Below are 14961 nucleotides of genomic sequence, written 5' to 3'. Positions count from 1 at the left end.
GAGAAAGACTACTCAACAAGGCTTTCAACATGCAGCAATTTATATTTGTTTCCATTTCTGCTAAGCAAGTTCACTATGCTGATTAGCGCTAAAATCCACGAATAGCTGCCAAAGCCTTGCCCACATGGCCACGTCCATGAGCCCAAAACGACAACTGCTAAAGCTGCCAAAGCCCACGCTAAAAACATCTCCCACTCGCAGCACGAAGCACACAGCACTCCTCTTTCTTTAGTCCCACCTCGCCAACCGAGGAGGCGTTTGACCAGCTTAAATAGCCGCCTTCACCTGCTTCATTCGCCGAGCTCAGTTGCGAGAGCTTGTAACCCGAATGGGGGCATTAAGGTGATGTGAACGTTGTTGTAGCACTGCGGACCTGGTCTGCGAGTGCTATTGCTGGCCCGCCTGTTCCAAGTTGCGTAGTGGATCGCTTGGGACCTATGCAAAGGCTGGGCCTCATGGTCTATATTGTGGCAGGCACAGCGTGAGGCTGGCTTCACAGAGCAGCGACAACTGCCTGCTTCCAACGGTGGAAGGATAACGGGCCGCTGCACTCCTCGGCCACTTGGGCCTCGCAGCCTACTCCAGCGAACCATCACTTTTCTTCGGTTATCTTTTTTCCAACCATCAAGACGGTGTTTCTTCTATTTCACCTTTCTATGCATCGGATCTTCTTGTTACACTCTGTTTAATACGAGCCTAGTTTGTTAGAGCAGAGTAAGCATTACTTATGCTGCCTTGGGGAGGCCCTTGAGATGTGTCTTCCCCTGGGCATCCTCCAGCGCCAGGACAAGTATGGCAATGAACAGCAGTTTGGCAGCCTGCCATGCAAGGCCTAGGATAAACGCTGATGATTGCAACAAAGTGACAATTCTAAATTTGCAAGTCTGGACACTTGACTGCTGAAGTTACCATTTACCAAGGTAGTCAGCCGAGAACATGCTCCTTACTGTTACAGTTCTCTTAGAGATCCAATAGCCTCATCGCTTGGTACAACAAAGAAGCTGGATACAATGTAATTGAGCTACTCTGTCCCAGCTTTTATCAAAATGTCTTGTTTCATCACTCAGGCTCAGCTTTCGTGGTTCATGGAATGCAAATGATTAGCATAAATGTGACACCTCAACAAAAATGCAGACCAATCACAGGAGACAGCCAGCCATGCATTAATTTTTCAACAAAAGGTTGACCAAAAAATTGCCTTCCATGGCTACAGTAGCACAGCAAAGGTGTTCAGCCAAGACCAGTCAAGGCCAACCACCAAGCTGCAGCAACAACTTCATCAGACAGGAAATTGCAAATGATTAGCAGCAAGCATGAGACAGGAACCTTCTGACGGCCCCCGATTAACAAGCATAATCACACAATCAATAATCATAATCACAGATGTTTCTTCATGGACAGATTAATATCCTCTGGATCTGGGGACATCACAGGTTGGCAGCCATTGTCTGCTGCTGCACATGTACATGATACAAGTACTAGACACCACTGGTGTCCAAAATTGGCAAATCATTTGGCCTGACAGGTGCATACAGTGTCTGTCCAAGAGTCAAAGATTTACATATAACACAAGGACAAACAGCCCCAAATCATGAATGGAACAAAACACATCAACAGAAGCTTTTCATACCAACAGACAGGCACTAGAGTCTACATACAGGGGTTGCATTTAAAAAATGAACATCATCCAAATACTGTCGACTGCAAAGGGGCAACAATCTAGCTGGCATGTGTTGGATCAGGATAGAACTCCCTGAAGCCCTATAAATAGATCACCACGCAGGGAGCAGACATCAAGCACAAGTGCAAGGAAGCAACCAAGTAAGCTAACAGAGACAGACATCTCCTTCACCACCATGGGCGAGAAAGTTTGTGCCGGCGATCTCATCAGAGTCTGCAAGGGTGAAAGGCAGAGCGGGGTTCGGCCGCTGCCACGTCGTGGGCAGATAAAGCTGAGGATCGCGCACATCGTGATGCACTCCGTCGCTTCGGCGCTCCTCCTCAGGACTACATCGCAGCTTCCAGTCCTGCATTACAAGTGAATGTTACTGACTGTACATATTAGGATTCGTTGTAAACTGCTCATCATATTGATCTGCTTGAGAAATTTCCACCTCTTCTGCACATGGCTTCATGATGATGGCCTGGTTCTGGTTCGTTATCACTTTTCGTCGGTTGCTGGTCTTGTATCCTTTTGGTCCTCATTCTGATTACCACCAGACTCCCGATTCATTCTCGATGTCAGACCTTTCATCATCTGAACTCGACGACGATGCCTCGTTCATAAGACTCGTCAATGGCTTCATACCAGCATCCTCTTTTTTCTGCTTGTTTGAGCTGTTTGGAGTCTTGGAGAGAATTGGAGAAGAAGAGAGACTAGTCAACAATGAGATCGAGCGAGTCATTAATCTTCCACATCGATTTTTTTTACTAGCTTCTACTTTTGGATATAGTACATGCTACCAAGTAAAATATGCATGATAGAGAGACTGTAGTTCATATATTGATACGCGTTTGGGTTTTTACAAATAAAATATTTCATAATCCCAGCTTTAAACATGCAGCAGTTCATATATCGTTTCCATTTCTGCTAAGCAAGTTCACTGTGCTAATTTTTTAGGGGCGTCACTGTGCTAATTAGCACTCTGTTCGAAAACCAGCAATTGACTACTCAAACCGAAGCTCAAAAAGGCCGGAGGCACAGAAGCCCACGCTAAACAAGCATCTTTCGGTCCACAACGCTCCGCCTCATTCCCTAGCTGAAGCGCTACACTCCACTTATTTTAGTCCCACCTCGCCAACCGAAGAGGCGTTCGACCAGCTTAAATACCTATCTCCACTCTCCTCACTCGCCGAGCTTAGTTGCGTGAGCTTGTAACCCGAGTGGGGGCATTAAGATGATGTGGACGCTGTTGTAGCGTTGTGGGCCTGGTCTGGGTGTGCTACTGCTGGCCCGCCCGTTCCAAGTTGCGTAGTGGACCGACTGGGGCCTATGCGAAAGCTGGGCCTCACGGTCTATAATGTGGCAGGCACAGCGTGAGGCTGGCTTCACAGAGCAGCGACAACTGCCCGCTTTCAACGGTGGAATTCAACGGTGGAAGGATAACGGGCCGCTGCACTCCTAGGCCACTTGGGCCTCGCAGCCTACTCCAGGGAACCATCATTTTTTTTTCTTTTCAGTATTTTTTTCCTACTCTTTTGGCTCTTCAATATAAACTAACACTATTCTCATTTTTTTTGTCTTGCGCATAAGAGATTTATTTGCTTACTCTTTTGACTTGAGTATAAATTATGAGTATTTCCTTTTATTGTGTTGCACATTAAAATTTTAGTTTGCCTGCAATTTTGACTCTTTGGTATAAGTTGTGGCTAATTGTGAGTATTCCTTTTTTGAGTGTGCTGAACATAGGAGATTTATTTGTTTACATGTTTGACTCTTGAGTACAAATTGTGACTTTTGAATATAAACTGTGAATATATTTTTGCTGCACATAATAGTTTATTTGCTTACTTTTTTACTCTTGAATATAAATTGCGAATATTATTCTTTTTGTGCTGCATATAAGAGGTTTATTTGCTTGCTCGTTTGACTATTGAATATAAATTGTGAATATTATTCTTTTTGTGCTGCATATATGAGGTTTATATGCTTGCCCTTTTGACTCTTGAATATAAATTGTGAGTATGGCGAGTTCGAGTTTGGTATGGTTAGTTTTTGTTTTTCTCGTTCACCTTTTTGTGCTTCCGATCTTTTTATCCGATAATACGGCAACAAAGGAGCGGTTCGAGAGTCTGCCTTGCAATGCCTAGGATAAACATTGATGACAAACCGACAATTCTGAATTTGCAACTCTTTTTGCATCGAAATGGTAAGTATGTTACCCACAATAACCTCTTTTACTTCTAAAGTTAAGCCACTCAACAACACGCTCCTTATTGTTACTGTTTTCGCTTAGAGATCCAATAGTCTCATTACTTGGTGCAGCAAAAAGCTGGATACTATGTAGTTGAGCTACTCTGTCCCAGGCACCGAAGAAGCAGGCGCGATGGAGTATGAGCACTGCTGCACGGTGATCTGGTCGACGGCGAGCGTGTCGGTGGGGAACGGACAGGAGCCGCCGTGTGTGCCCTGCAGCGGCGTGCATGGTGCCGGGGTGACACCGGCCGAGACGCCCTCGACGTTGGCGCAGTTCCAGGACACCTTCTTCACCTTGGTCATCTCAGCAGTGACGTTGGCCATGCAGACGCCCTCGACGTCGGCGCAGTTCCACGACACCTTCCTCACGTTGGTTATCTCGGCAGTGGCATTGGCCATGCAGACGCCCTTGAAGGGCGCGCCCTGGATGACCTGCATCCTGACGGCCTCCTTCCAGACGCCGGTGGCCACCAGGTCCTGGTAGTTGATGTTCTCGACGGCGGGCACAGCCGTCTTGTCGTAGCGGTCGTCGGGGTGGGACTTGTAATAGCCGGTCATCAAGAAGATGCGCTTCATGCCGTCGAGCCTCATCCGGCGCGCGTACACGTCGCGCACGTATGCGCCGCGGCCCACCGCCGTCCCGACCAAGGTGATGTCCTCCGCGCACACTTCCTGGATGCCCCCCGACAACCTGCTGCCGAGCGCGATGATGGCGCTGGTGGGGGACACGCAGACGCAGGCGAGGCGGCGCAGGATGATGTGCTTGCTGGGCATGCCGACGGCGATGCCGTACTCGTCCCAGCCGCTCTTGATGGCCACGCAGTCGTGGCCGGAGACGCCGTAGCAGTCCTCGATGCGCACCTGGGAGCACAAGTCTGGGTTGATGACGTCCGTGTTGGTCACCTGGTGGGCGCCGACCGGGTGGATGCTCCACGCCGGCGAGTTCACCAGGGTCACGTCCGAGATGAAGACGCCGTGGATGTGCTTGAGCTTGCCGAACTTCTGCTAAGCAAGTTCACTGTACTAATTAGCACTCGTTTCAAAACCATCCAATGGCTGCCCAAACTATGTCTACATGGCGACGTTTATGAGCCCAAAACAACAAAGGCCGAAGCCACAGAAGCCCACGCCAAAAACTTCTTTCAGTCCACAACGCTCCACCTCATTCCTCAACAGGAAGCACATCACTTCTCTTTCTTTAGTCCCACCTCGCCAACTGAGATAGCATCAGACCAGCTTAAATACCCGTCTCCACTCTCTTTACTCGCCGAGCTCAGTTGCGTGAGCTTGTAACCCGAGTGGGGGCATTAAGGTGATGTGGACGCTATTGTAGTGCTGCGGGCCTGGTCTGGGTGTGCTACTGCTGGCCCGCCCATTCCAAGTTGAGTAGTGGACCGCTTGTGGCCTATGCGAAGGCTGGGCCTCACGGTCCATAATGTGGCAGGCACAGCGTGAGGCTGGCTTCACAGAGCAGCGACAACTGCCCGCTTCCAACGGTGGAAGGATAACGGGCCGCTGCATTCCTAGGCCACTTGGGCCTCGCAGCCTACTCCAACGGACCATCACTTTTTTTTGTGCTGGGTAGAGAGTGTTTTCATATTTTTTTTGTTGCACGTAAGACGTTTATTTGCTTACTCTTTTGACTTGAGTATAAATTATGACTGCTGAATATAAATTGTGAGTTATTTTTGCAAAACATAGAAGGTTTATTTGTTTACACTTTTGACTCTTCAGTATAAATTATGACCCTTGAATATAAATAATAGATAATATTTTTTGCTGCACATAAGAGGTTTATTAGCTTACTCTTTTCACTCTTGAATATAAATTGTGAGTATTTTGTGTGTGCTACATATTGGAGGTTTATTTGCTTAATCTTTTGACTCTTCAATATAAATTGTGAGTATGGTTCCCGCAAAAAAAATGTGAGTATGGTGCTGATTGCGAGGTCGACTTTGGTATGGTTTGTGGTATTCTAGTTCACCTCCGATCTTTCTATCCGATAATAGCCAACAAAGCAGCGGTTTGGCGGTCTGCCTTTGCAATGCCTGGGATAGACACTGATGAACAACAAAAGTGACAATTCTAAATTTGTAAGTTTTTTTACTTCTAAAGTTACCAAGGCAGCCACTCGACAACACGCTCCTTATTGTTACAGTTCTCACTTAGAGATCCAATAGCCTCATCACTTGGCGCAGCTAGAAGCTAGATACTACTATATGGTTGAGCTACTTTGTCCCAGCCACTGGAGAAGCAACACGTGCAACGGAGTAAGAGCACTGCTGCACGGCGATCTGGTCGACGGCGAGCGTGTCGATGGGGAACGGGCAAGAGCCGGCATGACTGCCCTGCAGCAGCGCGCATGGCGCCGGGGTGACACCGGCCGAGACGCCCTCAACATCGGCGCAATTCCATGACACCTTCCTCTCCTTGGTCATCTCGGCGGTGATGTTGGCCATGCATATCCCCTTGAAGGGCGCGCCCTAGATCCTCGCGGCCTCCGTCCAGACGCCGGTGGCCACCACGTCCTGGTAGCTGATGTTCTCGATGACGGGCATGGCGGTCTTGTTAGCCGTCGTCCGGGTGGGACTTGTAGTCCCCGGTCATCCTGAAGACGCGCTTCATGCCCTTGAGCCTCATCCCGGCGCGCGTGACGTCCTGGGTGGCGAGGATGACGACGGCGTGGAGGAAGAGCGTGAAGTGGCCGGTGACGTTGAAGGACGCAGAACATGCCGGCCGCCACCGTTGCCCTCCAGAACGCCTCCGTGTTGGAGGTGCTCCCGGCAGTTGGGCGCCATGTACGTGCTCTGCCTCGTCGCGCCCGCAGGCGTTTGACTGTCTTTGTGTTCTCTGTGACCTGCATCCATTCCTGGCCTTTTCCTTTACGCAGATCATACTTCTCCTTTCCCGATTCATAAAATGCAGATGATTGATCTATCATCAGAATGTCATCGTTGGGGGCAGATTACTGGAATGTCATCAATGGTGGCAGATTACTAATGGACATCACAGGTTGGCAACCATTAATAAGTCTTTGCTCTGAACGTACCTGAGATCACAAATTTATCCATCGGTTGGTCTGACAGGCGCATCCAGTGTAAGATTTGCAGATAAACTCTAGGACAAAAAGGCCCAAATCATGCCTGCGACAAACATATCAACAATCAACAGAAGCTTCTCATACCAAAAATGCTTCTGATAAACTGCTTGTTGACCCACCTGCATCCGATGGTGTACTTGACAATGCATCACTCAAATATGTGGAGGCAGTTTTACATGCAGTAAAAATATATTTTTCTTTTCTTTTTTACTTGTTTGGGCTGTTTGGAGAGGGTTGGAGAAGAGAGAAAGACTACTCAACAAGGCTTTCAACATGCAGCAAATTATATTTCTTTCCATTTCTGCTAAGCAAGTTCACTATGCTAATTAGCGCTAAAATCCACGAATTGTCTGCCAAAGCCTTGCCCACATGGCCACGTCCATGAGCCCAAAACGACAACTGCTAAAGCTGCCAAAGCCCACGCTAAAAACATCTCCCACTCGCAGCACGAAGCACACAGCACTCCTCTTTCTTTAGTCCCACCTCGCCAACCGAGGAGGCATTTGACCAGCTTAAATAGCCGCCTTCACCTGCTTCATTCGCCGAGCTCAGTTGCGAGAGCTTGTAACCCGAGTGGGGGCATTAAGGTGATGTGGACGTTGTCGTAGCGCTGCGGGCCTGGTTTGAGAGTGCTATTGTTGGCCCGCCCGTTCCAAGTTGCGTAGTGGACAGCTGGGGCCTATGCGAAAGCTGGGCCTCACGGTCCATAATGTGGCAGGCACAGCGTGAGGCTGGCTTCACAGAGCAGCGACAACTGCCCGCTTCCAACGGTGGAAGGATAACGGGCCGCTGCACTCCTTGGCCGCTTGGGCCTTGCAGCCTACTCTAGCGAACCATCACTTTTTTTTGTCTTTTTTCCAACCATCACGATGGTGGTTATGAGGTTGATTTTGGCCTAGTTAGGGTTTCTTCTATTTCACCTTTTTGTGCTTCGGATCTTCTTCTTGCTACACTCTGTTTAAAAAGAGGCTATTTTGTTAGACCGGAGTAAGTATTATTTATACTACCTTGGAGAGGCCCTTCAGATGTGTCGTCCCCTGGGCATCCTCTGTCCCAGCCTTTATCATAATGTCTTGTTTCATCACTCACACTCAGCTTTCCTGGTTCATGGAATACAAATGATTAGCATAAATATGACACCTCAAGAAAAATGCATTAATTTTTCAACAAAATGTTGACCAAAAAAATTGCCTTCCATTGCTACAGTAGCACAGCACAGATGTTCAGCCAAGACCAGTCAAGGCCAACCACCATACTGCAGCACCCACTTCATCAGACAAAGACAATGCAAATGATTAGCAGCAAGCATGAGACAGGAACCTTCTGACGGCCCCCAATTAACAAGCATAATCACACAATCAACAATCATAATCAGAGATGCTTCTTCATGAACAGATTAATACTCATGGATCTGGGGACATCACAGGTTGGCAACCATTCTCTGCTCTGCACGTATACATGATAAATGTACTAAACACCACAGGTGTCCAAAATTGGCAAATCATTTGGCCTGGCAGGTGCATAGTGTTTCAAGAGTCAAAGATTTGCAGATAACACAAGGACAAACAGCCCCAAATCATGAATGGAAAAAACACATCAACAGAAGCTTCCCATACCAACAGACAGACACTACAGTCTACATACAGGTTTGCATTTAAAAAATGAACATCATCCAAATACATTCGATGGCAAAGGAGCAACAATCTAGCTGTCATGTCTTGGATCCGGATAGAACTCGCTGAAGCGTTATAAATAGACCACCACGCAGGGAGCAGACATCAAGCATAAGTGCAAGCAAGCAACCAAGGAAGCTCACAGAAAGACATTCTCCTTCACCACCATGGGCGAGAAAGTTTGTGCCGGCGATCTCATCAGAGTCTGCAAGGGTGAAAGGCGGAGCGGGGTTCGGCCGCTGCCGCGTCGTGGGCAGATAAAGCTGAGGATCGCACACATCGTGATGCACTCCGTCGCTTCGGCGCTCCTCCTCAGGACTACTACGTCGCAGCTTCCAGTTCTTGACCACAAGTGAATGTGACTGACTCTGTACATGTTAGGATTTGTCTAAACCGCTCTCTTTTGTAACCATTTTTATCGGTTCGAGAAAGTTGCTTCTCTTTCTGCACATCATGGTGTGGGCTTCATGAATGATGATTGGGTGGTTCGTTCTCACTTTTCGTGCTTTGATCTTCTTGTCTTGCATCCTTTTCGTCCTTGTTTTGATCACTACCAGGCTGTTTACGATCTGATTTGCTCGCATCATCAGATGTTTCATCATCTGAACTTGACGATGCATCGTTCATAAGGCTCTTCGATGGCTTCATACTGATGCCAATAATGCTTCTGATCCATGTCCCCTCGAAAAGAGTATTGCTTGTTGAGCCAGCTGTATCATCCGCATCTGATGGTGTACTCGAAGGCGAACCAGTCAAATATGTGGATGCAGCTTTGCATGCAGTAAAAATCTCCTTTTTCGCCTGTTTGAGCTGTTTGAAAGATGAAAAGATCAGCATCTAATCAATGTATGCGGCGTCTCAATACATAAAGTGACAACACTCAGATTGTATCCAAGCCGGCACAGCAGATAAGGCTATTGCTATTGTTCCTAGGTCTGAAGCTTTCTTCAGAAGTACCTTTCTGAACCAGAGTGACGTAGAACAACAATTTCAAAAAGAAATTCTTCTTTCCGACACATAGCATGAATATTTATTGTTTGTTCAGTGTTCCACAGTGTTTCTGATTTAAAATGGCCATATTCAGTGATTTATTTAAAGGTTGATTAACAGGGTCATACGATTCTTGCTGTCAAGTTGCCCAGCTATGAGGTTCTGAAAAATTCTAGTAATATATGGGACTAGGTAGACTTACGAGGGCAAACATGACAAATTCTAGTGATAGTGCAAGTAGCCAGAAAATCCTAGACAGGACATAAAACTAGCAGAAAATCCCAGAAGGTATGCACACCTTTTCTGCTGTAGTTTCAGCAGCCTCCAGAGCTGCGTCTCCAGCATTAGCAAAGCGATTGATCCAACCTGAACATGTACATAGTTATAATTTTGTTGCAAAATCTGAAGCAATTGACTAGAATTTTTGTAAATCATTCTTCATCGTAAACATGGGTATAGTAAGGTAATCACTCGGATTAATACATAAGTTGAAGACAACACAGCATTAGAATTCTAGCTTCGGCAGGTTATCTTTGGCTACAGAGTTTTCCTAAAAGGATCTTTTGCTTTCGGCAACCATCATCAAACAGGAACAAGTGCGCAATGTATCTGAGAATAAATAAATCATCAAACAACAGAAAAGAACCTGGAAGTTTTGGCACGCCGAGCTTGTCGCAAAACTCGTTGCAGAAGTGGTTGCAGTTCCTCGAGAGGAGCTCGTATGAGGCTCCAGGCCATTCCCGGCTGAGCTCTCGCGCTATCTGATTTACGGTGCGTGGCGAGCAGCTCGTCTTCCCCAGCACAATGGACTCGCGGAATGTGTACATGGGGTTCTTGGCCGGGGGGCAGCTGAAAACCCCGCTGCCGTTCTCGCAGTAGCCGAATGACCATTCCTCGTTTCCATAGACCTGTTGGCGACACACAGCAAGCCGATCAATAGCTAGGCGTACGGGTCATCTAAAAGCCTCAGGGAATCTAGAACGAACATGCAGTAAGGTCTGAAGCAAGACTTGATTGCACATTTATAGGTCATATACAGACACGTATCCTGCCATGTATGGTGCTCTGAATCAGAATCATAAGATTTCATTAAAGTAGCAGCATGTAGATCAATGTATATTTCTTTCCAAAAATGACAGGTAAAATGTTTTCTGCATGATCCCTAACAGACTGACACTTGTTCTGCATTCTGCTGACTGAACATGGAACCTCAAAGTTGCCATTGAGCAATTCAATTCATGAAAACACGCATCAAGTAAACCTGTCACGGCCACGGATACCAACGAGATGGAAGCAGGCTTCCTACACATTCCCAAATCCATCCCGAGAAATCTCCCAGGTTGTTCAAAACATGTACAGTTTTTTTCTGACAGACTGTACCAAGAAACTACAGTTTAGGCGGCGAATGGATCCGCCTGAGATCCAATCTCCTTGGCACCGGAGACAGCGCGGAGAAAGATGGAAGATGCGGCGGCGGCGGGGAACGGAATGGGGACGGACCTGGATGGCGGTGTGGAAGATGCCGCCGAGGCCGATGCCGTCCTTGAAGATGCGGTTGATCTGGAGGACGGTGGCGCCGCCGCCCCCGGCGCCGTCGGGGCCGCTGCAGGCGACGTCGTAGACGTGCGCCACCACCTCCTGCCCCTGCCCCATCTCCGGCTCCGGCTCCGGCTCCTTGCCGGAGACGACCGCGGATCGCTGCAGCTGCAACGTCATGCCGGTGGCGGGGTCCGCCCGTCGGTGACTGGCCGGGTCCGGCTCCGGCCCCGTGCGGGTCTCTGCGCATTCTGTTTTGTTCGCCATTTAATTTTGCACTGGTTGTAAGTGACCGCTATAGATTTATCTACAGTGAAGTTCCCCTCTAGTTTTTCCCCTTCGAGAATGAATGTACTAATAGAGATTTTTCTTTCCTTTGCGAATGAATGTAATACATATTTGTTTATATTGAGAGGATAATAAATAAGTATTTATTTGACACTTGAGATTACACAAACATAAAGAGTTTACACTCAAGAACCCACAAGATGTATGTGTTTTCCTTTGTTTCCAAAAAACTAGATGATATCTCGCGCGTTGTTGCGTGAATTTGTAGCATTGTATAGGAGAAGGATTTGCGTGAAACCAACGACATGGCAAACTAGCCCTAGCCGTCGCCGCCATATCCAATCCTTCTCGCCGCCGCCGGAGTGCGCCGCAGGGCAAAGCCCGCGCGGCATCGCCGGCGGCGGGAGGCTGTTGCTCATCGGGAGTCTGGTATGGAGGATTTTGTTGGCTGTTGCGGGACTACAACGGTAATGCGTTGGCGGACTTCGACTGTCGGCAAGCAATGCTCGACACCTGCATTGTGATCCAGCGAGGTGGCGATCTTCAACGTCGGCTAGGTCACAGGAGAAGAGGGAGTCGGTGCATGGTCTTGAACGACGGTGAGTTCAGCATCATACCCGGACATGTCGTGATTTTTTTCACATTTCTTTAGGGATCTTCAAGTTTGTTTTGGGACAGCGAGGCAGTGACGCTATCCCCATCTAGGAATGATGTTCTCTCGCTCTTCCCCCGTTCCGTTGGTGTGTTCATGCATCACCGACGAAGGGCGAGTGGAGCCGTCTCTTCGCCGGATCTCCACGACAACGCCCTCAGGAGGGACAATGGCGCAAGCATCGCCGCTGCCAAGTTCACAATGGACAGAGATTTCACCCGGAACCCAGACATGGAGAGAAGCACCACGACAACGTCTTCAAGAAGAGAGCGGCGCCCACGAGCGTCACCGTCGTCGGCGACAAAGCGCGGAGGTTTTACCCGGCAACTCCTCCGTGCCACCACGGGGGACTCCAGAACAAGCATGACAGGCTCAGATCCCCAAGTCCAGATCAGGGCGCCATGACAGAGCACGCCTGAGCCACCCACCGCTATTTCTCTCACTGCCCACACATCCAAGAGAATTAGCCACCACCACCACTAGGGTGCCCGCCCAAGAGCCAACCATGCGGACCGCCATCCCAAGGCCACCGCACCGACATCCATGTCTCGAGCCACTGCCAACCATCTGCATCACACAACAACCACGTTAGGAAAGAGTGGATGGCATCTTCTTCCACTCCTAGCCAGGCAGCAGCCATCAGGTTGGGGTGAGCTCCTCCATAGTAGGAAGCGCCCACGCCTCTGTCCCCAGCCATACCCAGTGGACGGGGGGACACAACCCAATGGCTGCCGACGGCCACCGCCAAGCAGGCCTCACCCCTTGCCCTCTAGCTAAGGCCGATACAAGCCCACACACCGCCATGCCCCGTGGCCACTAGCGTCGATCTGCCATTGGCATAGTTGCGCTAGGGAACAACTCGAACCGACACCACAACTGAAACCATGGTCCAGCAGCGCTTCCGCTCTTGCTCGCTGATGAACATCGTCACCACCTTGGAGCCCCGCCACGCCGCTCGCGCGGCCCGATCTTCTTCTCTAGCCAACTAAACTTGTTGGTTTACTAGGGATTGAGGGAGGAGCCCAGATATACACTTCCACCGAAGGAAATTTGATTCCCTCATACATTTCTTGTGGATCTTGTTACTATTAATATGATACTTCACGTGGCTAGGCAGCAAGCTTAAGTGCAGTCATTCAAATGCAAGTATTCTCTTAATTAAGATTACATGATTTGTGAGAATGGAAATACTACATCTTCACGAGCTGGTAAACTTCTTTTACTCAATTCTCAAACTCCATTTCATTCTTTTAGTTTCTTAGTTGCTCGAGGACGAGCAAACAATAAGCTTGGGGAGTTGATGGCTCGAGAATTTATGACTTTTTACAGGGAGTTTTGACTTCGTTTTTTGGTATTTCTCGGTTATTTCTAACACTGATCCTTCGATAGAGAAGAAAACTTATTTCTTTCATTACTTGGCAGGAAAATTCATTTATGGACGGAAACCAACCAGGATTACATCAAATCAAGTCACTTGAAGCAACTTCCATATTGGAAGATATTGCACAAGCGGCACTAGAACAGAAGACGGGCACAAGTACAAGCGCAAGCGCTCATACCAGCCATCCTCGGCTCCCCCTCATCTACAGGAACAAACATCGTGAAGGCACATCGAGCATCAGAGAGACCTAGCCACCGTCACTTCATTCAGAACACAGAAAGAAGAGATTCGGAGAAGAAGAACCACCGAAGATCTTTTCTGTTATGTTCTTCCACCTTCATATTCATTTCATCTCATCATCACCATTGTAAGACTAATCCCAAGTTGTAATATCAGAGTGTATAACTCTACTCATACTCATCTGGAGACTAAGACTTGTTAAATCATTCATATTATTATGGATTTTCATGGTATTATTGATATGTTTTTCATGGGATTTATTCTCTGTGGTGATTGGTTATTCTTCCGCGAGGTGTGAGTAATTCCACCTAGGCATGGGAGATGTAGGTGCATGGTAAGACCCATTTGTACTTATTCTATATGTCGCCATTCGTGTGTGTAGTCTTATGATTGTCTAGTAAGTTATTATATTGTGGTGGGCGCAATGCGTGTTGTCCAATTGAATGTTCAACCCAACATGATCTAAAGACCTGCACATATAACAATATTATTTAGTGAACCGTGACCTCCGGGTGATAGCTGAGACATCTATAAGCTTTTTCAGACGGACGGAGTACTAGGATCGAAGACAATATGAGATAACGGGGAACCATCGAACATAATGCATGGCTCCGATTTAGGCCATCTTAATTGTGAAGAAGAACATGTTGTGGCACTGTAGAAGGAGGACCATAGTGTGGAATGTAATATCGCATGAAGGAGTTTCATAACACTAGGGTGATCCGTCTACTAAACAATCAAACAGAATACTAAACTCATGATTCAAGGTAACTGGAATTACTGTCACACTAGTACACTTGATCTATACCATGATCCAAACTTTCTCCGTGCCTAATCTCTTTATTGCAGGAAAAATTTTATTTCCAGTCTTTAAATTCTTTGCTTCTAAGTTCTTACTATTCTCGCCGCAACAACCAATCGTTTTTATCACTCCGGTTCATTTATCTCAAAGAACACGAAGAGCTTTTGCAGATTTTCAAACAGTTACTTCACGCAAGATGTGTGACAACTTGAGTGTAAGAAAAACATCACTCATAAATACTCTCCTCCGCTATTTGTCAGGACGATTACTATTGAGATACTTACACAAAGGTGCTACAATGCCATGTGTGTCTTGCGGGCCATCACCGATGCATTGAGCATGGAGGTCGGGCTCATGGTGTAGTCTTCTTAAGATGATGCGGA

General features: G+C 47.7%; 2 protein-coding genes across 2 annotated transcripts; both read right to left on the bottom strand.

Annotated features, from left to right (window-relative positions):
* Window positions 1-4012: 4012 nt before the first annotated feature.
* Window positions 4013-6375, bottom strand: LOC119284359 (probable polygalacturonase). The gene is made up of 3 exons (XM_037563514.1): window positions 6175-6375; window positions 4277-4918; window positions 4013-4201 (listed from the first exon to the last, which is right to left on the bottom strand). The coding sequence occupies exons 1-3, from the start codon at window positions 6373-6375 to the stop codon at window positions 4013-4015; spliced, it is 1032 nt and encodes a 343-aa protein (XP_037419411.1).
* A 2125-nt stretch (window positions 6376-8500) lies between these two features.
* LOC119288282 lies at window positions 8501-11466 on the bottom strand. Its single transcript, XM_037567918.1, has 4 exons — window positions 11180-11466; window positions 10326-10587; window positions 9978-10045; window positions 8501-9499 (listed from the first exon to the last, which is right to left on the bottom strand). Exons 1-4 carry the CDS (start codon window positions 11393-11395, stop codon window positions 9155-9157), a joined length of 891 nt encoding a protein of 296 aa, XP_037423815.1. The 5' UTR covers window positions 11396-11466; the 3' UTR covers window positions 8501-9154.
* Window positions 11467-14961: the final 3495 nt, after the last annotated feature.

The sequence above is a fragment of the Triticum dicoccoides genome, chromosome 4A (assembly GCF_002162155.2).
Source record: "Triticum dicoccoides isolate Atlit2015 ecotype Zavitan chromosome 4A, WEW_v2.0, whole genome shotgun sequence".
NCBI lineage: Eukaryota > Viridiplantae > Streptophyta > Magnoliopsida > Poales > Poaceae > Triticum > Triticum dicoccoides.
This window is presented reverse-complemented; position numbering and strand designations above follow the sequence as displayed.